Below are 25,458 nucleotides of genomic sequence, written 5' to 3'. Positions count from 1 at the left end.
AACGGGCGAGGATCGTTCTCGAATTGATTGAACAGCCTCGCTGATTGCGACACGGCCTGCGTCGTTTGGAAGGCGCGACGCTCAACGTGTCGGCGACAAGACTTCCGCCCGGCCAAGAGAGTGACCAAGACGATGAACGACCAAGAAATTCCGCTCGAAATAACATCCCAATATCGCTGCACGCCCTGACCAGTTCTTTGTCTGCAAGTTTGTGGCACTCGCAGACGGCTGCTGAACCTTGGAAACGTGCGCATCACACGCATCGAATAGGCATTCAACGGGAAGCGGGCGGTGCGGCCAAAGGGCCGGACTCAGATTGAGTGCTGTCGCAGTGCTGCAAAGGGCATGGTGAGCCAAGTAGGCTAAGAATTAGCGCCCTTGGCGCAGCATCTGTGATTCGCTATCTGGGCGCCGCGCAGGATTTTCTTGGATTCCGCTGCGGACGCTCTTTCTCATAATCTGCCGTGGCCCCCGTCCTCATGCTCAAAGCTCGGCGCCTTCTCCTCCTCTTATTACTGTAACCCAAGGACTCGCTCCCCACCCCAAGTTTCACTCCTGTAAAATCACTCCTTCTTTTGCGCTGAACGAGATACGTTCGCGCCATCAACCATCGTGTCTTCATTACAGAGCCAAATAGCATCTCTGCTGCCAAGCATGAGCAGTGTAGAACAACAAGCACCCGTGCCGGCTGCGGCCACAACACCACAGCAGCAGCCTTTGGGCACTCCCACCCAACAGAACGCCCCTACTCCTGCGTCTGTTGTGAACTCAGGCGGCGACCAGCTCGTCTGTCAGTGGCAATCTTGCGGCGAGCGTCTGCCTTCTGCTGAACAGCTTTACGTAAGTTCAGACACGCCTTTACTCGATCGTTACACACTTACTAAACATCAACCAGGACCACGTTTGCGAGCGCCATGTTGGTCGCAAGAGCACCAACAACCTGAACTTGACCTGCCAGTGGGGTAACTGCCGTACTACGACTGTAAAGCGTGACCACATCACGTCTCACATTCGTGTTCACGTCCCATTGAAGCCGCACAAGTGCGACTTCTGCGGCAAGGCCTTCAAGCGTCCTCAGGATTTGAAGAAGCACGTCAAGACGCACGCCGACGACTCTGTCTTGCTTCGCTCACCCGAGCCTAACCGTGGCGGCCCTCACGGTGCGGGAGGCTACCCAGGTCAGAGCGGTAAACGTAAGTAAACTAATCTCGAATGTCTCTCTTTCTGTATCTAACCAGTGTCATAGTCGTTGCTGACTTGCAGGCGCTTGCCGCTACAGCGAGTGGATACCAGTATCCTGATGGTGCCCTTGGACCCAACGGAGCTTATGGCCAGCAACACCCTGGAGGCGCTCCTGCCGGATTCTACGGAGGCCCACCCCAGAACTCCGCCTATGGCCCCGTCTACTATGCTGTCAACCAGACACAGCAGCTGACTAACGACTACGAAATCCGTAAGCGTGCAGCATACGATGCTCTGAACGAATTCTTCGGCGATGCCAAGCGCCGTGCCATTGACCCCTCTACCTACTACGACGTTGGCCAGCGCCTGATGGGTCTCCAGGGTGTCCAGCTCCCCGTTCTGGGTGGTTACCAGTCTCCTGGCATGTCTGAGTATGGCCACGGTGGCACCATGGTTGCCCAGGCCTCGCACCCCCCCATGCACCACCCCTACTCGCTCCCTCTGCCTAACCTGAGGACCAAGAGCGATCTCTTAAACATTGACCAGTTTTTGGAGCAGCTCCAGAGCACTGTCTACGAGAACCCCAACCACGCCGCAGCTGCTGGTGTTCAGCAGGCCGGAGCTCACTACGTCCACACTGGTGCCGGTTACCGCTCAAGTCACTCACCCCCTGGCCTGTCGAGCAGTCACTCCCAGTCTTCTCACGCCACCGCTGCTCCCAACGATACTCCAGCCCTGACACCCGCTTCAAGCGTCCTGTCCTACAGCTCCCAGCACTCTCCTGGTGCCACTCACTCTTCCAGCGGTGTCTCTCCTACTTCAAGGTCGTCAATTGGCAGCATGTACCCCACTCTCCCATCTGTCAGCGCCATGTCTGACATGTCCGCTGCGGCTCCTTCGTCGGGTCTTGCGCCTGCTTTTGATGCTGATGGCCGCCGGAGGTTCTCTGGTAACCTGCTCCAGAAGGCTGCTCCTGACCGAAGTGAGGGTGACGAGATGGATACCGGCTCTGACGGTTCGTCAAAGTCCCGTCGCAACTCTGAGCAAGACAACCTGCACCACGATGTCAACCAGCTGGCTATTCACTCTCCTAGAGTTGACCCTGCTCTTCGCTCACCCAGTGTGGTGTCCGATGCGCCTACAGAAACACCGAACGACTCTCAAAGTTGGGTCGAGAACATCCGCGTGATTGAGAGGCTTAGGGGTTGGCTCAAGGAGCGTCTTGACACTCGTGATTACATCGACGAGGAGGAGAATGAGGCCAAGGAGGAGCACCGCACCATTGAGGACGACGATGAGCACAACCTTTACCCTGTTCTTCGCGCTGTGCAAGAAGGCCGGGAGTAAGTTAACCCAATTGGGAGGTTCAAGTGTTGTCGGAGTTCAAATGGCGTTGCGGTGTACTACCACAAGGTACCTGATTGGCATATCGGGGTGGCAAGGGTTTCGTTGTCACACTGGCATTGTGTGATTTGTTGCTTCTTGTCTTTAACGGTCTCTACAAGGGATATACCATGAACGGCCTGTTCATTATTTATGTTTATCTTCGACATGCTATAGTAGTGCTCGAATTGAAAGATTTCCCATTGTTCAACATTACTTCGCATGTCTTCGGTAATCTTCTGCGTTTCTTTGACCGGAGGTGCTTATCTTCTGCCAAGTCTTTTGACCAATTTAGATGATTCCAAACCCCACATTCTTGACACGAACTCCGTGGGCCGAACGTCTAGACAAGCCTTCCCCACGTTGCTATCACGTCCGATCCCTCGGGTGCTCATTCCATAAAGATGTAAGCCCCACCTGGAGCCGCAGTTATACCTGCTTTCCACAACCATCGAGAGTTACTTCAAACACCACATCACTCGCGGAAATCAGTTCCTGATGTTTGATCTCGGCTCACCCATGCTGCGATATCACTCTTGACTACAAAGCACGGTCGCAACATGTACGGTCGCGGCGGAGCAGGTAACATTGCGCAGGCGGCCGCAACGAGCAAGAAAGCCGCAGAGGTACGCGATCTCAATTACATGTGCATCTAACATGTATCTGACAACCATCAGGACATCGAAGCCGCTAACCCGCCCTCCGCAACCCCCTCCGCACCATCCCAGACCTCCTCCACCGCCTCGCAAGACTATGCACACATGGGCCGCGGCGGCGCAGGAAACTGGTTCCAGCCCAAGACGCTCCAAGAGGAAGGCACATTCTCGCAACAAACACCCGGCGAGTCAACCGCACCCCCTACAAACGCCACTCCGAACGTGAGCAAGCCGTGGACGCCGGAGGGACAGGAGTTACCGGTTGCGAGACAGGGGAGGGGCGGCGCAGGGAATATGGTGTGGAAGAGTGAGGAGATGTGGAGGAAGGAGAAGGAGGATGAGCAGAGGAGGAGGGAGGAGATAGGGAGGAATGCAGAGGAGGCCGCGGATGGGTTACAGAGTCCTGGGAAGGCGGTGTTTGGGACGCAGAAGGGTGGGAGAGGATGGTGAGAGGGGCTGTATGTGAGAGTTCACGGGGTGACTGTTGAGAATTCAGGTGATACCCATGTTCATTCCTGGACATGCAATCGCGTTTGAAGCTAGGTATTTGGGCATACGCAGATCTGCTGCGTGACCGTTCGAGCACCTGGTTTGTAACGCGGCTATTGAAGTAATAGAAAAACGATTTATACATGTGCTTGAACGTAAGGTGCGCTCATATCTCTGCCTTCTCTGGCGAGCATTCGGCTTCGCACGACAGGCGGCATCAGCTGCGAGATTACGTCGAGAAGCAGCGGGAGCAGCTCGACACATGACAGCTGCTTGACTGCTGTGTTTACAATCACAACATCTGCGAAACCGTTGATGCCCGTCAGCGGCCTCACGCAACACTTTGCAGAGACCCATCCAATGACGCACCGTTTTGCGTAGTGCAGCCCCAGTCGTGCACGGACTGTTTACATCGGCTAGCCGCCTTGCGTCCTCGCCATATAACCTTCCTTGACCCACACAGGACTACCTAAATCCGCCGTAGTTCTACACTGGCACGACTCGTATCTTGCAGTTACTACTGTTCACCATGGCGCGCCGATCAGCGAGGCTTCAGAAGGTATGTACACGCGTTTGTCGCTCTCATCTCATGTAAACAAACATCTGCTGACCTCGAATACAGCCTGCGCCTACACCTGATAGGACTGTACGGGCCGGATCAAATGACAGCTGGGAGACCGCTCAATCTGAGCAAGAGCAGTTGCAGCTTCTTGAGCTTCCTTCAGTGCGTGAGCTTCCAGAGCCTGCTGTGAGGACCCCGCAGAAGCCCGCTGCAGACGCGCCCAAGTCTACATCGAAGCTGCCCGCAGCGAAGACCGCTGGAGCGCAGACGCCTTTGAGCAAGAGTACATCCTCGAAGCTACTGGCCGCAGCCTCCTCAGTGCGCACGCCCACAAACCGGACCCCCATCAAGCCGGCTGGTGTTGAAATGCACCCCGCGCTGCATCACGCGAGTACAGCGAAGCCTCTCGACGAAGCCCGCTGGCTCGGTTTCCAATCGCTCGGAGCTCATACTGCACCACCCAAGGCAGCTGGTCATGGTCCAGGCACCCCCTCCAAAACTCCTGCGCCGGCATCCACAAGCAATGCGGGAGCATTGGGCTCATCGCCAAGCAGCTTCCGCTTCCAATTCAAGTCACCCTTCTCCAAGGCCACCGAGACGACCGAGACGTCCAAGCGCGGCGACCTCAGCCCGACTACACGCAACATTCTGAAGGAGCCTACTATCGGTGCGACTCCAGGTCGTGCAATCTTCGATGCCAATGAGTTCACCTCTAAGGCAGACGTTACACCAGCCCGGCCGAAGGCAGAGCCCAAGGGCAAGATGGCGCGGTTCAGTGACATCCACATGGCCCAGTTCAAGAAGATGGACTCAGTTGCCAATCACCCTTCAGCTTGGCGCCTCAAGAAGTCGCCCTCGAAGCCTGACCTGCCCAGGCCGGAGACTAACAAGCTCAAGCGCACACAGTCAAAGATGGATCTGGCAGAGTCAAGCACAAAGCCTGCTGCCACGCTGAAGCGTACACAGTCGAAGATGGACCTCGCAGAACCTAGCACTAAAGGGCCCGCGGTGCAGCGCCCTCAGCCTAAGACAAACGCAGCGGAGTCGTCCAGCAAGGTTCCGCCAACACCACTAAAGCGCACTCAGTCCAAGGCCGACCTCATTGGCTCCAGCTTGCCACGTTCACAGTCCACCGTCCGTCTGGTTGCTGCTCAGGAGGGCTCGAACGATCCAGCGCCAAAGCGTGTCAAGCGTACCGAGGTGGACGATGCAGCTACCACACGACCAGCGTCTCGGGACAGTAACATCGAAGCATCTTCATCTAAGCTTCCTGTTCCACCACGCAAGATCACATCACAGACCGCACTTCCCCGCCTTGCGGCCAGGCTCATGACACCCACCAAGTCTTCGATCGCCCGTGCACAGTCACAGACCGTCAAGGCTACAAAGTCCACCTCCATGATCCCACAATCTCCTTCTGCGAGGAACCTGTTCTCTCCAACCCACATCAGCCGTTCTCTGCGCGACGGCGCGCGAGAGAGCATGCAGCAGGCGAAGCGGAACCTGCAACAAGTCCGCTCCATCCTCCGCACCCCCAGCCGCAAGTTTTCCGATGATCCCACCAAGATTGCTGCAGGCACGCACATGTCCCCGCCACCAGAGTCGGCTTGGGGCAAGGCTCTTCCCGCGATCCCAGCTACCGCGCCCGCCAAGAAGCACGTGAACTTCAGCAATAGTACGCTGGCTCGGGCAGCTCCCAACGACCTGACCAAGTCGCCCTCGCCCATGAAGTTCCGAGCTGGCAGTGAGGTCCCTTCCGGAGCAGTCGTTCATCCAAGCCTCGAATTTGATGTCGAGTACCCAAAGCTCCCTCAAGGCGACGCATCTCCTACAGCGTCTCCTTCTCGTCGTCTCACATTCGGTGGAGAATCTGCAAACCACCCACGCAGCTTCTCCTTCGAGTCAGGTAAGCCTGTGAACTTCGGTAAATTCTTTCCATTCCTTGCTGTCTACCTTCTTCTGACATTGATCCCTAGGTCCAACTACGACTGGCACCATCCGTATGGTCCGCAAGAGCGATGCTCCTTCCATCATCGAGAGCACGAAACGCAAGCTCGAGACTCTCCAGGAGACGTCAGATAAGGAGAACGACGAGCGCCTCGAGAACCCTCGCTCCGCCAAGAAAATGAAGCCGACTCCCACTCCTGCAACGCCTGCAAAGGTTCCTGCGAGCGCAAGCAAAGTGCCTCGCCGTACTCCCGGAAGTGCCATGAGCAAGTCTAGGCTTGCTTTCCTGGCTACTCCTAAGCGCAACAAGGCTTAAGTAAGCAGCATGAAGCACATCCTGCTAGGCCTGATCTTGACTGTTGGATATAATCTGGTTCTCTCAGAACCGTCTCCACTCCAGAAACGCACCCCAAGAAACGATTTCCTTTTTCATATCCTCATTCGCATCACGGTGCATGTCGGCGTTTCGGAAAGATCAGAACGATCTATGACCATGATCAACGACATTTCCTCTTGTTTGCGTGCGATTTCCTTCAACGGTTTGGTGGTAATGGTTGGCGAAAAGGGTACGATTTGATGTCAAAACTGGGCTGTGTGTAGCAATGGTGTCCGTTGGACTTTGCATATCATGACACGATTCCCACGATCTGCTGTGTATAACACGATGAAAGAATGAACCCTAGAAAATGATCTCAACCCAATAGTGATGTCTCGTGCTAGATGGATGATGTGATGCATGACTAGCGCCGAGTCAGGCCGACACCTCAGTACTCGAAGCTCAATCTGATAACTATCACGTTCCACAACCTACACATCTTACAGTGGTATAGTGTCGCAGTGAGATTCAGTGATCGTTGAGTCCTCAAACACATTGATCAAATAAGACCCAAAGACGAGGAGGTCCGAATATCGGCGATTTACGCAAAGAGCAGGAAGGAGGGGCACATCCAAGATCTGAAGCATTTACGCCGGAGCATTCATCACACACACGCACCCGGATTAAAGTTTCGAACGCTTCAAACAAATACGAGGAGACGGATAGAAAGAGCAAGGACGAAAAGAGACCCCGCTTGTTGGCACACCTCACCGTCCCATCATTCGCGCTTCAGGCTGCTGCATGGCAGTAGAAGTATCCAACTCGACCTACTTTACGCGTAGCACAACACCACCAAATATGTCCGGATCAGAAGACGTCAAACCTACACTCCTCGCCTTCCACGGCTCAGGCAGCAACGCAACGATTCACACCGTACAACTCGCGCGTCTGAACCGCATTCTGAAAGACCATTATAATGTTGAGAGTCTTGAAGGTAAGCCCTCCTTTTGCCACCACCAAAACATATACCCCTCGATCAATAGCAAGATAAGGAGGTCATACGGTTCTTGATTACGGAGCTGATAAAGTTAATAGCGCCCTTCCCCTCCCCCCCCGGCCCGGGCATCCTCCCCTTCTTCGACGGATGCGGCCCGTTCGCGCGCTGGCTTCCCCCGTCCGAGAAGGTCACTATCGAAATCATGAAGTCCGGCACTTCGACTGACCAGATGAGTAAGGAGGTCGAGCACTTGGTGCGCGACACTGTGAACCGCATCAACACGAACGGTGGAAAAGTGGTTGGATTGATTGGCTTTTCGCAGGGCACCAAAATCGTCGCGGGATTACTGCGCGGGAGCCAGATTCGGCGCGAGTTGGGAAGCAGGGGTGAGGAATGGCTCTCATCCTTTCATTTTGCGTTGAGTGTATGTGGGAGCTACCCACCTCCTCTGCTGCCGCCGAGTGTGTTGAAGCTTCCCGAGTTCGCGTCGAAAGCCGAAGAGGATAAGAACAAGCTGCTCACTGAGAAGATCGGGGCCCCGGTCTTGCACGTCCAGGGCGAGCAGGATGAGTGGAAGTGGGCCGGCGATGGCTTAATAGAAGGCAACTACGAAGTTGGTGAGGGCAAGAGTGTAGTTGGACGGTGGGATATGGGGCATCACTACCCCCAGAAGCCTGAAGAGTCTCAACAGATGAGCGATTGGCTGATTGAGCAGTTGCGCAGTCTTGATGGGGCGAAGGAGGCGGCGCCGTAGAGTGTTTCCTCCGCGTAGGATTTCTGTTCTCATAGAGGGCTAGATTTGGGTGCCCTAGACGCGTCTCCCAGCGGTTGTTGAATTGATACTCGATCGTACATTGCTTTCTCCTCGAAGCAATCATGTCCGTTCCTCGTAAGTATCGATTTTCCTGACAGCAATTGTTGTAGCCTCTACTTATCCTCACAACATTATGGAAATGGGTTTTCATTGACCGGAGCCTCGTTGCTGCATATTTTTGCAAATGCAACTGGTACTCACTTGAAAGCTCGCAGTCCTTGACCTTTGTCTTTCACAAGCCAAACGCAAGGTCCATCTCCACCTGTGTTTCGAGACTGCTCTCCCGACGTCGTCCCGTCGTACATAAACACGATACTGTAGACCCCAAAAGATGCCTCTTTTGAACTTTGCCATCTTCAAGCCTCGCAACAAACACCAAATCGAGCACTAGCCTGACGTAGCGGCCAGAGTTCTGGCCATTCAGGGTCCAGGATCATGGTTGTGAGGAAGGCGTACCCCGCGATGCAGGGATGACGTCTCAAACGATCACGTATTCGCGCATGCGCAACCCTGTGTGTATGATGGCCTTGTAGCTCAGGACAAGCTCTCCTTGTTTTCCTAAGTCCTTTTTTTGGTACTTACACCTTTGTTTCTGTTGATCTACATCGATACCCATTTGCTTTTCTCTGTGTTTATTGTGACTTCATCGCTCGTCACCACACTCGCCGAACACTATCGGCCTCACCACTACGGATACATCAGAAAACGAGAGCAACCAATCGAGCGCGCCTAAACACACTGTCGTCATAGTCTGAGATTGTATACCTTTCAAAATCCCATCAAATCTACCAAAAGTGTATATCCCAAGATCCTCAGCATGGCCGAGCTGCACAAGGCGCTAGAGTGCCTCAGGCCCAAGGAGTTTAGCGACGTGCCAACCGACAACCTGAAGAGCTTCCTGCCCAAGATTCTCTCCAACGCTGAACTCATCGCGAACTCGGTTCCTCCACCACCGAATGGCACAGCCTACGAGTCGGCACAGCGCACGCGCACCTCCTCACAACCCGCAACGAATGCCGCAGATCTCACGAAGTCAGAAGTCCGGCGGCCACCGCCAGCGAAGGACCATGAAACGCTGCAGAAGTCATGGGGGAAGCCGGTGAAGCTGGCAGCCAAGGAGGCAGCGATGGGCATGAGCGTGTACAAAATGGCAGGGCACGACAGACATGGCGCGTGGTTTGCGCGGTCGAGTGTGCATGAGGGCCTTGGGTTCTCCAAGTGGAAGCGCATGATGCAGAGGGAATTCCCTGAGAGCTTAGAGGTGCAAGGCGGGCCTGGAGAGGGCAACATCAGAGGCATTGGTGGAGATCGGAGATTGGAAGATATGACCGTGGACGGCATTGGCAATCTGCAAGGTAAGAAGCATGCTACATTGAGGACATGAGGATCAGTACTGACAACGAGCAGTCTACCAGCTATCCGCGCAATTCCCCGGTCCAACTTCACCACGAGAGTTCATCACACTGCTCATCACCTCCGAAAGCGCCCTCAGTGGAGCCTCCAAGATTGAATCGACAACACCACGACACTGGATGGTCGTCTCGATACCTGTATCACATCCTGAGGCACCGCCTCGCGATGGCATGGTCCGCGGCTTCTACGAGTCCATCGAGATGATCCGGGAGATACCGCTGAAGGGCAACGGGGACGCTGAGACCAATCCAGTGGAATGGATAATGGTCACGCGCAGTGATCCTGGAGGCGGCATACCGCGCTTCATGGTAGAGAGGAATGTACCGGGCAGCATCGTAAATGACGCAGTCAAGTTCTTGGATTGGGCATGCGCGAGGGATGATGTTGAGTCAGACGAGGCACTGAAGGTTGGTCAAGACGCTACGAACGATACTCCGCAGCAGACTCACGATGCACAACCGCGGTATTCGATGGAGAACTCGAACGGCATAGGTGCAGGGGTCGGGACCAGTATAGCGGACATACCCTCATCGATGCGCCGAAGGGCTTCACAACGAGCGGTCGAGAAGGCAGACCCTGCACAAGAAGGCTACCTGGACCAACTAAAGGACGCAGTCGGTAGCCTCGGTGCATACGTTGCAGACGCTGTAAACCCTATGCCGCAACTCCAGCGCACTAGCTCCAGTAGTTCATCCTCCACCGCCTCGTCAGTCGACTCCTTCGCCTCAGCCGAGCAATTCACCTCCGCGCCCCAAGGTCTGCCCGTCGACAACTCAATACCCACACCCTCAACAGCATCCGAGGTATCTGTCCCTGTCGACGACGACAGCCACCACGCACGCGAATTGAATAAAATCGAAGCTAAAAAGTTCCAATTACGCGAGAGACTCGATGCAGACCGCGAAAAGCGCAACGCAACCGTTGCAAACGAGTCGCAAAAGAGCCAGAAGGAGGTCGAGAAAGCCGCCGAGAGACACGCAAAAGAGAAGAAGAAACAGGAAGAAAAATACGCGAAAGAAATAAGGAAGCTAGAAGAGCGTCGCGAGAAGGAGACTCGGAAACTCCTTGCGCGTCAGCAGAAGGAGGCCGATAAGAGCAAGCTCACAACTGCGCAGAGAGAAAGAGACGAGTATAAGAGGGAGAAGGAGCTCACAGAAGAGGAAAATAGGCTGCTTAAGGAGCAGGTTGCTGAGTTGCAGAGGGAGAACACGGCACTGGTGGCCAAACTGGGCAAGTCAGATGTTGGAAGGGATATTTTGGCTGCAGTGAGGAGCGAGGGAGGGAGGACGAGAGCGAGTAGTAGGGCGAGTGGGAGTTCGGGGAAGAGCGGGTTGGCGAGGAGTGGGACTGCGCCAGTGTCTTGATTTCTTTATTGACACTTCTTTCCTTTTTGTGCTTTCCTCGCTCTCATCCCGTCTTATCTTTACCGAGCGTTCAGATCCAGAGCTCACCAATTTAGCCAGGCATAACACGGTCTATTGCAAGCACCTGTCCGATGAACCACTTTCATAGGTGGAAAGTGAATCCAGCGTTCGCGGTAGACATAGAATTCAAGTATACCACATCCGAGTCTATATGGAGAGGCCTTCATATGCATCGGCAAGTTGACCAACTTTCCCGATATGGTCATTATCTAACAGGTGTGTTCGTGTCATTACTCTTCCCCATCAGTGTCGCTCTCCAGGCGCCTTTCATGGTTTGCACCACTTTCGGATGCAACGCAATTTCCGTCCTCGGTGACGGTTGCACCACTGACTTCGACTTCCGACATATACTCAGCTGAGACTTTGCCAGCGTCAGAACTGGTCGCTTCCCTGGCAGGCTCATTGTCACTTCGCGTCCATCCGTGCGGCTTGGACTGGTCAACCTCGCCGACGCATTTGCCATTTTCCTGGAGTGCCTCACGCCACACATCCCAGTGATCGTATCCCCAAGCTCGATAAGCAGCAGCATACCCAAAGCTATCGCGATATAGTTCGTCCGCACCTGATTCGACCAGAGCACTGATCATCTGCTTACTGACACTGTGGCCATGAGAAGCTGTCGGGGAGCGTGGACAGTACGCATGTGGGAAGAATTGAAGGATTGAACTGAGGTTGTATTGGGTGAAGCTACGAACAGTATGTATAGGTGAGTAGCTGTAAACAACGCTAGTGTGACGGGGCAGTCACCCTCATGGCAGGTGAGGTACGGCAGGCAGGAACACCCTAACCGTGACAGAAGCTGAGATGCATTCCTTGAACAGAGTGGACTCCATAAGCCCCCTAACAGAGACTTTCCAAAAAGTACCGAGTTGGGGGTTGCTCCCATCTCTAGTAAGAACCGTACGACATCTGGGGCCATCTCCAGCTACGACTCCAAATCTTCTGGCGATTCTAACTTTCGCGCATGTAGGCCGATGTCGTCGTTGATCGTGTACAGTCTTTGTAAGCAGGTGCTTATGAACGACCAATTCCTGACAGTCCGGTTGTGACTGAATCTCAGACTCAACATGACCATGTCTTCTGTATGCCGGATCAGCGCAGGTGCTGAGGATAGCGTCCAATTCTTCAGAGCTAGGCTCAGCCAGCCCTTTGAGAACCGCTATGGAATATCCTGCACAGACAGTAGAGCTCTGTCTGCATGCCATGAGACACATGTGTCGCTTGAGGAAGGACGGGGCTCACTGAAAAGTGGAGTACGAAGCTCCTTGGGAGTCTAGATAAACGAGTATATCTCCAAATCCGCCTCCGGCAACATGAATAGCCTAGCAAGGCGCTTCGGCTCGCTGCACTCAATAACCACCGTTTTCGCGTCGAGAAGCGCGTCGCCGAGGACAGTGTAAAGTTCTGTCCATGTGAAAATACTACAACTGCAGTCTTCAAAACCCTGGTTGACCTCTTCTGAATTTACAGAGATTGCATTCTACGATATTCCAGAGACTGACCCGCGTTCCGAGGTGCTGACTTCCTCCAGCCTTATTGGTAGGTGATGTGACGTTGAGAACAGGGTTCCCTCAGAAATGTGGTACTGCACTACGTTTGCCTGGCTGAATTCTTACCCTTCAATCGCGTTGAGGCTCCGATCACCTCCCGGGTTTAGATTCTTGCAGTGAACCATGAGGTCGCAATTTGCTGTTGCGGCCAGCGGGCGCTTGTGTCGTAGTGGGGGCAGCCGCAGACGGGCGTGAACGGGAAGCCATCCGCGGTGGAGCGTCAGCGCTTCATGAGACAGGAGGAGACGATCGCCAAGATAAGGAAAGATGGGGTGCGGCATGCATGCCAAGTGCTCAACTGAGAGCGCATGCCTGGATCTGAATGCAGGGTCAACTTGCAGAGAGCTTCTTTTGGCATCACGGAGGGGGCTGAGGACTTGGAGCATCGAATGAAGCCCGGACAATGAGCGCAGCGATGACCGCAGAGTTGCTAGGGGGGTGTCCAACGTCAGCCATCGTGAAAGCCTGCTGCAAGGCATGTACGCTTTCAGACAGCTTCAAGGTTGGATGCGCGTGTACAGGTCAGGGTCTTAGAGTGTATCACACAACGCACACGCTAAATCGCGGGACCGAGGACGAAGCTGACGACCTTGAGATCGATTCGGCACGTTAGGGATTCTTGATCATCAGAAGGATTCCCACGGCTTGTTGTGCCGGCGATGGATTCAAGTGCTGGCGATGGACTCAAGTGCTGGCGATGGACTCAAGTGCTGAGCGACGTCAGAAGATGCCGTCGGCGGCTGACTCTAGATACGGCGACCGAGCGCAGTCGCATCGTGTGGGCAAGGACAAGCCAGCACGTCACGTTGGGCCCTCGAATGAGAAATGCGTACGTTGCAAATAAGTGTTGAAACAAGGTTCTCAGCCAGTCGTCTCACAGGCGGGCAATCTCAGCGCTTGTAGAGAAGTTAGTCAACGAGCGTCTTCCCGTGCTGGACGTCTTGGTGGGGCTTGACAACGCCGCATGCTTTCCTGCAGCTGTTCACACTCCTGCTGCCCTCGTCCCTACTCCCCACGCTCGCTATCAGCTGTCTTTTGACTGCCTTTCTCGTGCCTGCCTGTCAATCGTTAGCTCACGCGAGCATCTGTAGTCGCTGTCACAGGGCCCTGGTACCACTGTTTGCTCGAGTGCCTTTTGCCCTTCTCGGCAAGCCTCGTTCAGCACGCGCCGGCCGGCTCACCTCTCCACAGCTGCTGTGAGCCCCTCAGACGGTCCAGCATTCTGACACAGCCCGCGAGCCACGCTTTTGACTGCGGATAGCAGCGCCCTTTGCATTTTCCTGGTCAGCCAGGCCTGCCAGCTACACCAACATCTCGCAGCCTTACCCGCCCCGAGTTGCGCCTGCCGCCTACGAGCCGCACCTGCCTACGACTCGTGGCCCGCCAACGTCACTCGCTGCCCAGTCCTCCAAGCCACTCTCCACCACAGCTCTTCCTCCCACCTAAGACCTTTCCCTTCTTCGCCTTGCAAGAGTCGGTCAGCATTCCTCGGCTGACGGCGGCGAACCGCTCTGCTGGAACCCACACTACCCCCCGTGCAACCCTCAACCCTCCTCAGACTCTCCTCGTTCTTGAGGAATCTGGGACGACTTCGGGGTCCTAGCATACCTGGCTGACTCGCCGTCCGCTGTGCCCCTCGCACGGCAGGCACGCCCTCTGTAGTAGCACCTGCTGCAACGAGAGTGTTGGAAGTCGTGCCTGTAATCGCAAGAGTGCTCTCGTGGACAGACAACTATAGATGCTGCCCGGCTTCTCTGCGAACGGGACTTCGAGTCCCCAGCCCAACATGGCGTCACCCGTACCCCTTCTTCGAGCGCCTGTCCCCGGTGGCCGTGGACCTCGCAAACCCGCCCTCGGCCTCTCGATTCCCGCATCACCGAACGCTCGACCCGTCGTGAATGGCACAAGCGATGGGCAGCCCAGTATGGGTCGTCCAATGCCCCCCCGCCTACAACTCGCAACGCCCATGGGCTCGAATACCACCCCTCAAGAAGGCGGTCGCCCACGGTTACAGCTCGCAACGCCCATGGGTTCAAGTCGGACTCCACAAGGACTGCCTCCACTACAAATTTCGACAGGACTTTCTGCAAACTCGAGCGATGCAAGCGCAAACTCAAGATCTGGTAGCTTTGGCGAGATGCAGGCGAACGGGTCTGCATCGTCATATCAGAATGGCTCAGGATTCTCGTCAACCTCGCTAGAACCCGGTCAGGCCACAGATCCCATTTCAGCGATATCACAGGGCGGCAGTGAGGGAGGGTCCGCTATGCAGAGGGGAGCAAGCAGCCAACCAATGCCAGACCTCGAGTCTTTGTCGCTGGAAAAGGGTCGCCCCTTGGATGTTGAGGACCTCGACGACATGGGTTGGAGGGCAGCCAGCAACAAAGGCCTGATCGAAGAGCTTGGCAGCCTTGGAGAGGGTGCTGGTGGCGCTGTAACCAGATGCAAGCTCAAGGGCGGAAAGACTGTCTTTGCCCTGAAGGCAAGTACGCTGTCTCGCTCACGATGCGTTTGCTAACTATCTTTACTAGATTATCACCACAAATCCCGACCCAGACGTCAAGAAGCAGATTGTACGAGAGCTGTCGTTCAACAAGAATTGCGCCAGTGACCACATCTGTCGGTACTGGGGCGCCTTCGTGGACGATAGCTCTGGCACCATCAGCATCGCCATGGAGTTCTGCGAAGGTGGATCTCTAGATGCAGTATACCGTGAGGTCAAAAAGCTGGGTGGTCGTACCGGCGAGAAGGTCCTCGGAAAGGTCGCAGAAGGTGTCTTGAACGGCCTGACTTACCTACACTCTCACCGCATTATTCATCGAGATATCAAGCCAAGCAACATCCTGCTCTGCAGAAACGGGCAGGTCAAGCTGTGCGATTTCGGTGTGTCCGGTGAGTTCGGGACAAAAGGGGACGCCAATACTTTCATTGGCACATCGTACTACATGGCGCCCGAACGAATCACTGGACAGAGCTACACCATCACAAGCGACGTGTGGAGCTTAGGTGTGACGCTTCTCGAAGTCGCACAGCATCGCTTCCCGTTCCCCGCAGACGGCACAGAGATGAATCCCCGCGCAGGTCTGATCGATCTTCTGACCTACATCGTTCGACAACCCATCCCCACGCTGAAGGATGAGCCAGAAGCTGGCATCAAGTGGTCGGAGAACTTCAAGTACTTCATTGAATGCTGGTAAGTATACCTGTCTTCCAGCTAAGATAACTCGCTGACCTTGGATAGCCTCGAGAAGGAATGCCCGCGTAGAGCCACACCTTGGCGCATGCTCGAGCACCCTTGGATGGTCGAGATGAAGTCCAAGAAGGTCAACATGGCCCACTTCCTGAAGCAGGTATGGGACTGGAAGGACTAAGATCTCAGCCGCCACCCTTCAACAAAACTATATTCTTTTCTTTTTGGATATATGCTTAGGTCATGTGCTGGACATAGGCCAAGGGCTGGCGAGGTCATGGTTGCCGTGGTACGCATTGGAGCGGAAAATTGGCATCTATCCTCATCGAAATGCATGAAACTGCGGCATGAGCTCACGACGATCTGGACAACGATGTATTGCAACTTGACGGTCAGGTTGCGCAGAGCAGCACGGAGCGGAGGACAACCGGCATTGATGGCGTTGGAGCTACACATTCATTGTGGCTTACAGCCACTTGACCCTGGATACCACCACACAATATGAAACAATATGATCATCACCTCAGCCTCTATTCAGCCTTACCTGACCATCTGCAAGTGCTGTCTTGCATGTGAAGTGGGATGAGCAGCCAGCCGATTTCGGACTAGACTGAAGCTCGAGCCCCGCGACGTGCAGCCCGCTATGGGAACAACTTCGAAGTTCGAGCTTGGAGTCATCGAAATAATTACTTGGCAGCTTTGACGCCACAACAGTTGTCAACGAACACATTGACGACGCACAGGAGCTTCTTCAGATTCTGGACTACATCCCGCTCCAAGTTCGTAGCCGGTAATACACCACGACGCGCTCGTCGCACGCGACAGCCCCGCCAACTACCCCACCATCTTTCCACGAAACGACATTTGAAGCCTACAATATCTCAAAATGCCTACCATCGCGGTCGACAAGGCGGCGCTCTTCAAAGAGCTTGGTCGCGACTACACTACCGAAGAGTTCGATGAGCTATGTTTCGAATTTGGCATCGAATTGGACGAGGACACAAGTCAGAGCACCAAGCCGGAAGACCAAGCGCAACCACCGCAGCTGAAGATTGAGATTCCGGCGAATCGCTATGACATGCTCTGCTTCGAGGGCATTGCCCTGAACCTTAAGGTCTTCCTGGAGAAGGAGAAGCTGCCCAAGTGGCAAGTCACGCCGCCCAAGGATGGACAGCTACAGGAACTGCATATCAAGCCAGAGGTAGGTTGCGTCTAGCCCAGAAGGGGCAGCAATTTTCTGACCAAGACAGACCGCTCAAGTTCGCGAACTCTGCTCTGGCGTCATTCTGCGAGGCATCAAGTTCACACAAGCACGATACGACTCTTTCATTGCGCTGCAGGACAAGCTGCACCAGAACCTGGCTCGCCAGCGTACATTGGTCTCCATTGGAACACACGATCTCGATAGTGGGTGGCACAAGACATAGTTATACTATGGTCATTGCGACATGACTAATGAATGGCAGCGGTCAAGGGTCCCTTCACATACGAGGCTCTCAAGCCGGAGGAGATTGAATTCATTCCGCTCAACCAAACGAAGAAGATGAACGGCAAGCAGCTTATGGAGTTCTACGAGGTGGGTTCCATGGAAGATATGGAGGAGGGGTGTGTAGCTGACGTCCTTGCAGAAAGACAAGCACCTCGGTCGCTACCTGCACATCATCAGGGACTCGCCTCTCTACCCTGTTATCTACGACGCGAACCGAACCGTCATGTCGCTGCCGCCCATCATTAACGGCGACCACAGCAAGATCACACTCGATACGAAGAACGTCTTCATCGAGATTACAGCAACCGACAAGACAAAGGTCGAGATCGTGAACCACATGCTCATTGCCATGTTCGCAGGATACGCCGAGTCAATAGAGGCGATCAAGATCATCTCTCCCCACAACAACGAATCAAGAGAATCGCCCGACCTCTCACCGCGCAAATGGAAGGCCGAAGTCGACTACCTCAACAATGTTACAGGTCTCGACCTCTCCCCAGAAGAGATCTCGAAACTCCTCGCCAAGATGGGCCACGATGTATCCCCCTCGAAAACGGACAAGAACATCCTCGACGTCTCCGTGCCCATCACAAGAGCTGACATTCTCCACCAAGCCGACATCATGGAAGACTACTCCATTGCCTACGGCTTCAACAAGCTCCCTCGCGTCTACCCGAACAAAACTGCCGCCGTATCCGCCCCGCTCCCCATCAATAAACTCGCCGACATCGTACGCCTCGAATCCGCATCCGCCGGCTGGACAGAAGTCATGCCGCTCATTCTGTGCTCGCACGAGGAGAACTTCGAGTGGCTCAACCGCGTCGACGACGGCAAGACAGCCATCAAGCTCGCAAACCCCAAGACCGCGGAGTACCAGCTCGTTCGCACATCACTCCTGCCCGGTCTGTTGAAGACGATCAACTCGAATAAGCACCACTCCGTGCCGATGAAGATCTTCGAGGTCAGCGACGTCGGGTTCAAGGATGAGAGTAAGGAGCGCAAGAGCAGGAATGAAAGACATTTTGCTGCGGCTATCATGGGCAAGACTTCTGGATTCGAGCAAGTACACGGTCTTCTGGATCGCTTGATGCTTATGCTGCGATCGAAGTTCATGACAAGGGAAGACGGGCTGAAGAATGCTGCGCTAGAGGGGTACTGGATTGAAGAAGTTGAGGGTAAGCCTTGCGTGTCCCGAGCCTGCGAGGATCCTGAACTTGCGATTGTCTTTGATGAAGAAGCATTGCTGACACCTAACAGACAAGACCTTCCTCCCCGGCCACGCGGCATCTGTCAAGATCAACCTCGCCGGCAAGAACCACACCATCGGCGTCTTCGGTATCTTGCATCCCAGCGTGCTGCACAAGTTCGAGCTGCCGTACCCCGTCAGCACGGTCGAGTTCAACCTCGAGGTGTTTTTGTAGACGCACTGTGTCCAGAATGAAGCACTGTCATGAAGAAGAGACTAGGACTCGAGTCGCATAACCTATCGGCCATCTAGAACAAAATGCATAGACGAACAATACCATGAAAATGACATGGCGTGAGAGATTCGCATTGGTGTGATGTGAGGTTCTCACAGCGTGGTGCTGAAGAAGTGTACGCACAAAATCCGGAACTCAGACTCTAAGATATTGCGGAAGCTTGCAAACGGCTCTTGGATGGTCGACACTCCCTCTCTCGATTCCGTGGATTGTCCACAACGCTGTTGCGCTGCTATGAATTTACACGCGGCCTTGCTTCGTTATCGAAAAGATGGAACCCCGCTCGCCTTAACACCAACTTGCACCCCACAGATCCCCTTCAAGAAACGCAATCAAAGTATCTGTTGAGTTCCGAATACCATCCTCATGTAGACACTCGTTCTAGCTACTCTTCCTACTCCACGCACTCCCAGACATATCCAATACCTCGTCTCTATCTGTCGCAATACCATCTCATCTCACCGACGACCCAAATCCCAACCGCCCTGCTGAACTCGAGCTCTATGATTACGCCCTACTACATACTCCTTCACCCGTTAGCCACCTCAGAAAGTGTCGAAATCCTTTGCATCACTAGACCGCGCATTCTAGTGCTATCCAGTATAGGTCATAATTCGGAACACGCATGAACCACACGAGCAGGTTTTGTGGCCTGAATCGCAAAGACGCATCATCGATATTAGAAAGTGGGCATGTGCCAGTCTTCAGCGAGTGGGCTGTGTCGTGCGAAGCATGGCGGCCGGGCCTGGAAAACTTGGGTTTAAGGCGCGGCCATGGTAATGTGAGATGTGCTGACGGATGTGTAGGGTTTGTAAGGCGTATCGGAAAGTGGTCGTGAATGCTATGATAGAAAGTGCTTATTCGGGCGGAGTGCTGGCTGGCGCAGTGGGTCTGTGATCTGGAGTTCGCTATGTTGACATTCCGTGCGCTGTCCGGTCGATGGAGTGTCGAGCGGGAGCACATGAGATACTGAGCGGTCGTTGCGTATCGTAGGGTGGTTGTGGCGCATTAGTATGCTTCGCGTCGGTACGGAATTACGAAACGGTGGAAAGGTCGTCTGTGGTCGGGCTGTTGAGACTAGGCTACGAGTGATTATGAAATGGAATGAGCTTTGTCAAACTCACGACCAATGCGTTATTTGCATGTAGATCACCAATGCAAAGAGGGACAGGGTCGACTGAACAAGGACCAAGGACGTATGGGTTGATGCGGTAGTGAGCTACTGTGTGAGCAGTCCGAGGGGTTGAGCGACCAGGTCTCAAGAATTTGACAGTCCGGGAAGTGTGTGAGGAAAAGGGCCCTTGAGCGATTCGAGGATGGAGCGTCCACAGATATTCGTACCGGCCGGGCGCTGTAGGATGATCTTTGTCTGTCACTTGCAGGTTGGGAACGTTTATACTGATGTGCTGCGAGCGAGAAGCAGGTGGTGGCGAGCTTTGTATGTTATGGGTATGGGTGGTGCGCCGGTGTGCTTGGAGTGGGTTGGTATTGATAAAGGACACCAGGAGGGATCTGCGTTCGGTGTGAATAGTCGGGCTGCTCATCGCATGAGAAGGGTAGGGATTGTGCTATGGGAAGTTGCCGAGAAGGATTCGGAGGGGAGAACGTTATCATCTGGATTGACATGATTTATTGGAAAAGTAAGTGGTCGGAGGATCCGGAAATAGTGATGAAGTGTCATATGAGCACAGCGAGGTAAGTGGCAAAGCGAACATTGGCTCATGTGGTATGCGGCGATGCTATGTGTAAGTCATGGTACAGAGCCGAACAGGAGGATCCCAGGAAGTGGAAGTGGAAGTGGAAGATGTCCATAGTACAGTTCGAGCGTGGAGTATCCGAAGGTATTCGCAGGCCAGGCCCCTGAAAAAGTGACATCGAATGCAGGTGTTCAGACGCAAAGGACAGCGTTGTAGAAATGCGAGAAGACTGAAGAGAAGTAGTGGAACGCAAGTGAAGTTGGGACACCACTTCGCGGCAAGGGAGTCCTAAGCAGCTGTTCGAACGATATCGATGTTATCCTCGGTAGGTCATGTATACAGAAAGCGATCCATGAGGGGCATCTGGAGCCAGGCGCAGGGCAATGTAGAGGAACAGAATGTCGGGCTTGGTTATGGCCACCGTAAGACAGACGAAAAGACGAGAGACAGGACTTGGAAAGATACAGTGCGAGTGAGACAACAAGAGAAGGGCAGCAAGCAAGACCAAGGTGGGATGGAAGTGACTATCACTGTTTGTTGTCCCTCCTGTATTGGTCTCGACTCGTGGTTAATTGGAAATCGAGGCGGACACCACCGTGATGAGTCGTTGTCGCGCGACGAGTGGATACCAATATCAATGCTTTGGGCAATCCCATTTCGCTTCTGCACCAAGCTTTTAAGGCGTTCTATTCTCAGCCTAATTCCGTGAACCGTTGGCAAGGTGCAACACAGATCGACGCGGGCGGCATCTGGTACGATTGGAGGAGAGTTATGGACAGTATTGACATTGCATTGCGTTCCGCGGTGACGCCCGGATGAATGCAGGATTTCGGCACGTGCAAATTGCACCCCCTAAAGATGCGAGGCGGTCAGCGTGTGTTGTCCACCTGGAGCGTGCATGGCCGTTGCCACGCTGTATGGGTCATCCACAACAGCTGAAACACGAATGGGGGTCCGCGATGAGAGGAGTAAAAAACCCGATGACGGCATTGTAACAGTAAATTGTGTGGGACCAAACTCAGGCAAGGACAGCGAAAGGCTGATGCCGAAATGAAGGTCGACCGATGGGCGTGGAGAACAAGAAAGCACTAACGGAATCACATGACAACGCTTGCCGAAGATAGATCTGTCCATGCTTCATCTCCACAATTCACCGCAGCACTAACTCTCTCATGTTTATCGAGCCGGGGGCCAGAGCGCCTAGCATAATCAATTTAGCACTTTTGCGCACAAGCAATCGACAATTCAGCACGCGATAGTAGTGACGTTGATCGCGCGTGCGACCGAGGACAACAAGCAATGATGTTGTTGTGGTGGTATGTTTCATTCCCTCGAGTGCGGCTGAAAAGTTTCGAAACGGGCAATGAGTGCTGATCAGCCCGCAGATTCTGCGACACCGACACACGCAGAGACCCTCTGTTCTGCTCTATCAGGTGAAAGATCTTCAGAGAGCCCCCATGTCTTGTTCTGTCCGTGGAGGCCCTGCGGTTCAACGGGCCAGCAAGATAAGGCGGCCCCTGAGCACACATTCCGCTCTGGTCCGTTTCGGGCAATGCGAGCAAATGCGCCCCAGCTGGCTCTACCGCCCAGCCTTGCTGTACGACAAGTTCCTCCTTTTGCTGGCGCCCGCGATACGCAAATCAAGCAATACCCGCCGTGCTTACTCGCAGCTGATGCGCCCATGTCCATCACCACAGAGCCTCGACTCAGCATGCAGCGCCGCACCTCGGACGGCCATTCATTTCTGCAACACGAGAAACCAAAGCAGCCCATTCACAATCAACCTTCCGATCCGAGCTTAGCATCAGGCACGCACGGCCTCTGAATGGCCCAGCGGTCGGCAGGATCGCTTGGTTCCTGCATTAGCCCTAACACCCGTCTGGCCACTCGCAGCGCCTAGACGGACACTACCCCTGCTGCCAGCGCTGGCGCCCCTTTCACTGGCCGGCCCGCGCTACCACGCTCGTAATCTCCCAGCATACATAAACCTCAGCATGCTCGCAGTGTCTTTTTTCTCCACTTCACAGCCAATCTTCAGCTTCAAGTCCAACTTGACTTCGGTCGTCCATTCACTTACCAACTAATACTATCATTAATAATACCCAACCGCCAACCACCCTCAACCACCTCAACTTTCCCAAGTTCTATACCCTAAACAGCCAAAATGCGTTACACCATTGCTGCTTTCGCGCTCGCCGCTACCGCTGCCGCCGTCCCCCAGTACGGATACGGTGCTCAGGAGAGCTCTGCTGCCGCCTACCCTGAGTACACTCCTGCTCCCTCTTCCACTCCCGCTGCCGAGTACCCCGCCTACCCGGTCAGCACTCCCGCCGCGTCTGAGGAGTACCCTGCTTACCCAGTGAGCTCCTCCGCTCCTGCGTACCCGGTCGTCTCTGTCTCCTCCAAGGCCCCTGAGTACCCGGTCGCCTCTTCCAAGGCCTCTGAGTACCCAGTTGCTTCTTCCAAGGCTCCCGAGTACCCAGTTGCTTCTTCCAAGGCTTCCGAGTACCCAGTTGCTTCTTCCAAGGCTCCCGAGTACCCAGTCGCCTCTTCCAAGGCCCCCGAGTACCCTGCGTCCTCTGGTAAGCCTTCCAAGCCCTCGTCGACTGCCTCGTGCATCAGCTCAACAACCATCACTGTCACAGTCCCCTACCCCACTGGTTCCGCTTCGGTCCCCAAGCCCTCCGCTTCCGGTGCCTACCCCTCTGGCCCGGCCCCATACCCCAGCGGCAAGCCCTCCGGCTCTGCCCCCTACCCCATCGCCTCCGGCACTGGCTCCAAGCCTTCCGTCCCTGCCGGCACTGGCTACCCCACCTCGACTGGGTAAGTTTCTCCACGATGATCACGTAAACTGTCTGCTAACAAGTCCTAGTGGCTACACCAAGCCCAGCTCCCCTGCTCAGTTCACTGGCGCTGCGTCTGCTCTCAACGCTGCTGGCTTCGTTGCCGGTGTTGGTGCTTTCGCCGCTTTCTTCTTGTAAATGTCATCTTTCAATTGAGCTTGCCCGCGGGTAGGCTATGACTTTACATGATGCATATATTCTTCTGGTAGATATCCTTGGTTTCCGGAAAGGGTAGTTGTAATTAGTGGGACGGTGTTGGCTGAGAATTGAGAACTGAAAACTACGCTTTTGCCTTTGCTTGTGATGATCGAATGTTGTGTTTTCGTTGCCCACGCCTTTGCACTGGATCTTGATCTTCTTCCAGCTGCAGTTGTCACGATCGTTCTGCTGAAATATCAGATCCTACGAACAGTTGCTCGAGGCGCCATCACATCAAGCTTGAGACGAACCTGCACTCTGTTCACGAGAATGTTCGCGAATATCGGCTCGAATGATTTGCCAAAGATGAGAGTGCTTGCCGAGACGTGTTGTTGACCGCTGTTCTGCAAGTCGCTCCTTCCTCTCAAACCTGCGCCGGTCACGACATTTCTGCTCAGCCCAACACCACATGCTTCTAACCTCACACCTACAACGCCCTTACGTTCACCCCGCGATATCAACGACGTTGGAACAACCTTAGATTGACCGATCGCCGCTATCCGTGCATGCCTTGCGTGTCGGTACGCAGCCGTCGCAAGGAAATGAGGTGTGCGACCGACACGCGTCCACCCATGGCTATCCAACAGGGCTGGTCTGGGGTCCCACAACTATATCTCAACTGCATCGCTACATCTAATACCAGTAGGTATCCTTTGCTAATAGCCTGTAGTGCGTAATGACGAAGCCCTCATAGATGGTCTGATGAAGTGTATTGCGAACGCTGGTAGCCGCCTGTACAACAAATTATATCTGCAAGCCCTCTCAACAGCATGATGTAAGGTTCTGGCGCGAATGATATCGCAAATGTTGTGCGAACGTCGAAGCAAGCTTTGTGTATTGTCTCAGTAACACATGGTCAGCACCTGGGCAAAAAGCGTTCGGTCTTGAAACAATGACGTCTTGTCAGTCGCAGCAACTGCGTGAGGGAGCCTGAGGCGCAACAACAAAGCCGTTGTATAATTCCCGCCCCTCGCATGGCCCAGCGTGGCGGATACGGTTAACACAACGAATCTCACGTGTCAGCAGTGTCGAGTCTAGATGCAAGCAGATACTTTTGTGGATAGAGTTTGGACGCGAAAATGAGGAGAACGGCGGGTTTCAAGCAAACGCCAGTGGCTGCCAAGGAAAGCCACACGGAGAATCACAGGGCTTGTTTTGCTCTGAAAGGTGCCTCTGACAAAGTCGCAGCGATCCAAGAGCTGTTGCGCGCTCTGGATGATGTTCGATATGTGACAGCTGTCAGAACATCTCGTTTAGGTGATCGACATCTGTACACGAGATGCGACAGCAACAGGTGGGGAAAGCACACAACGACACTCCGCCTTTGAGTCAGAAATCAGGTAGCGATTCTTCGATGCATTATTGGTGTTTCGTCAACGATGACTCCGCCTCCAACAAATCTCGACGTTGCTTGATACCATCACGCAATGCAGCAAGTTCATCCATCGATAACCATATCGCCTTAGCCTCCTCAACTGCGTTCGAAACAGCTTGTTCGGCATCGGATTTGTTGCGGTGTCAATTGGTCCGTACGAGACCCGATTACCCTTGGTTAGACTGTTCTTGACTAGCACGTTCCAGGACCAGTATATAATCGTCTTCTCATAACTAGATAGCAATCCAGCGGAGTATTTCATCCGACCCGATCGTCCTACGTTATCGTTTACCGTAGCTATCAGTGTACTACAGCGGCCCACGCCGCCACAGAATCCCTTTTCCTGGCCAACAACGCAATCACCATGCCCATGAATGTGCCCTGGGGCAGCTTGCGCACACGACAAATAGTCTCCAATTGGGACGGTTCAAACTCGAGGTAACGATACTTGT

General features: G+C 54.2%; 11 protein-coding genes across 11 annotated transcripts; 9 read left to right on the top strand and 2 right to left on the bottom strand.

The window, feature by feature from the left end:
• Positions 1–654: 654 nt before the first annotated feature.
• BU25DRAFT_457910 (transcription factor PacC) lies at positions 655–2,529 on the top strand (the record flags this gene model as incomplete). The annotated part of the gene is made up of 3 exons (XM_033710154.1): positions 655–840; positions 896–1,193; positions 1,247–2,529. 3 exons carry the CDS (start codon positions 655–657, stop codon positions 2,527–2,529), a joined length of 1,767 nt encoding a protein of 588 aa, XP_033562232.1.
• Positions 2,530–2,889: 360 nt separating this feature from the next.
• On the top strand, positions 2,890–3,692 carry BU25DRAFT_38751 (uncharacterized protein). Its single transcript, XM_033704438.1, has 2 exons — positions 2,890–3,191; positions 3,243–3,692. The coding sequence occupies exons 1-2, from the start codon at positions 3,126–3,128 to the stop codon at positions 3,669–3,671; spliced, it is 495 nt and encodes a 164-aa protein (XP_033562231.1). The 5' UTR covers positions 2,890–3,125; the 3' UTR covers positions 3,672–3,692.
• A 547-nt stretch (positions 3,693–4,239) lies between these two features.
• On the top strand, positions 4,240–6,535 carry BU25DRAFT_339924 (uncharacterized protein; the record flags this gene model as incomplete). The annotated part of the gene is made up of 5 exons (XM_033702790.1): positions 4,240–4,269; positions 4,333–4,939; positions 5,006–5,198; positions 5,325–6,196; positions 6,249–6,535. 5 exons carry the CDS (start codon positions 4,240–4,242, stop codon positions 6,533–6,535), a joined length of 1,989 nt encoding a protein of 662 aa, XP_033562230.1.
• An 858-nt stretch (positions 6,536–7,393) lies between these two features.
• Positions 7,394–8,286, top strand: BU25DRAFT_457907 (uncharacterized protein; the record flags this gene model as incomplete). The annotated part of the gene is made up of 2 exons (XM_033710153.1): positions 7,394–7,529; positions 7,631–8,286. The coding sequence occupies 2 exons, from the start codon at positions 7,394–7,396 to the stop codon at positions 8,284–8,286; spliced, it is 792 nt and encodes a 263-aa protein (XP_033562229.1).
• A 627-nt stretch (positions 8,287–8,913) lies between these two features.
• Positions 8,914–11,366, top strand: BU25DRAFT_439540 (uncharacterized protein). Its single transcript, XM_033709108.1, has 2 exons — positions 8,914–9,701; positions 9,754–11,366. The coding sequence occupies exons 1-2, from the start codon at positions 9,164–9,166 to the stop codon at positions 11,121–11,123; spliced, it is 1,908 nt and encodes a 635-aa protein (XP_033562228.1). The 5' UTR covers positions 8,914–9,163; the 3' UTR covers positions 11,124–11,366.
• A 477-nt stretch (positions 11,367–11,843) lies between these two features.
• Positions 11,844–12,767, bottom strand: BU25DRAFT_38668 (uncharacterized protein). Its single transcript, XM_033704404.1, has one exon. It carries the CDS (start codon positions 12,395–12,397, stop codon positions 11,933–11,935), a length of 465 nt encoding a protein of 154 aa, XP_033562227.1. The 5' UTR covers positions 12,398–12,767; the 3' UTR covers positions 11,844–11,932.
• A 1,752-nt stretch (positions 12,768–14,519) lies between these two features.
• Positions 14,520–16,104, top strand: BU25DRAFT_430886 (Pkinase-domain-containing protein; the record flags this gene model as incomplete). Its single annotated transcript, XM_033708630.1, has 3 exons — positions 14,520–15,215; positions 15,265–15,926; positions 15,975–16,104. 3 exons carry the CDS (start codon positions 14,520–14,522, stop codon positions 16,102–16,104), a joined length of 1,488 nt encoding a protein of 495 aa, XP_033562226.1.
• A 516-nt stretch (positions 16,105–16,620) lies between these two features.
• On the top strand, positions 16,621–18,924 carry BU25DRAFT_391462 (phenylalanyl-tRNA synthetase). The gene is made up of 5 exons (XM_033704614.1): positions 16,621–17,124; positions 17,174–17,330; positions 17,390–17,499; positions 17,552–18,587; positions 18,670–18,924. Exons 1-5 carry the CDS (start codon positions 16,810–16,812, stop codon positions 18,831–18,833), a joined length of 1,782 nt encoding a protein of 593 aa, XP_033562225.1. The 5' UTR covers positions 16,621–16,809; the 3' UTR covers positions 18,834–18,924.
• A 929-nt stretch (positions 18,925–19,853) lies between these two features.
• Positions 19,854–20,670, bottom strand: BU25DRAFT_38644 (uncharacterized protein). The gene has a single exon (XM_033704399.1). The coding sequence runs from the start codon at positions 20,435–20,437 to the stop codon at positions 19,976–19,978; it is 462 nt and encodes a 153-aa protein (XP_033562224.1). The 5' UTR covers positions 20,438–20,670; the 3' UTR covers positions 19,854–19,975.
• A 1,295-nt stretch (positions 20,671–21,965) lies between these two features.
• BU25DRAFT_467344 (uncharacterized protein) lies at positions 21,966–22,591 on the top strand (the record flags this gene model as incomplete). The annotated part of the gene is made up of 1 exon (XM_033710711.1): positions 21,966–22,591. A coding segment is annotated over one exon (450 nt), but the record flags the coding sequence as incomplete, so codon positions are not given.
• A 163-nt stretch (positions 22,592–22,754) lies between these two features.
• Positions 22,755–23,571, top strand: BU25DRAFT_457903 (uncharacterized protein; the record flags this gene model as incomplete). The annotated part of the gene is made up of 2 exons (XM_033710152.1): positions 22,755–23,413; positions 23,463–23,571. 2 exons carry the CDS (start codon positions 22,755–22,757, stop codon positions 23,569–23,571), a joined length of 768 nt encoding a protein of 255 aa, XP_033562222.1.
• Between the last annotated feature and the right edge of the window lie 1,887 nt (positions 23,572–25,458).

This window comes from Macroventuria anomochaeta (assembly GCF_010093625.1).
Source record: "Macroventuria anomochaeta strain CBS 525.71 unplaced genomic scaffold BU25scaffold_14, whole genome shotgun sequence".
NCBI lineage: Eukaryota > Fungi > Ascomycota > Dothideomycetes > Pleosporales > Didymellaceae > Macroventuria > Macroventuria anomochaeta.
This window is presented reverse-complemented; position numbering and strand designations above follow the sequence as displayed.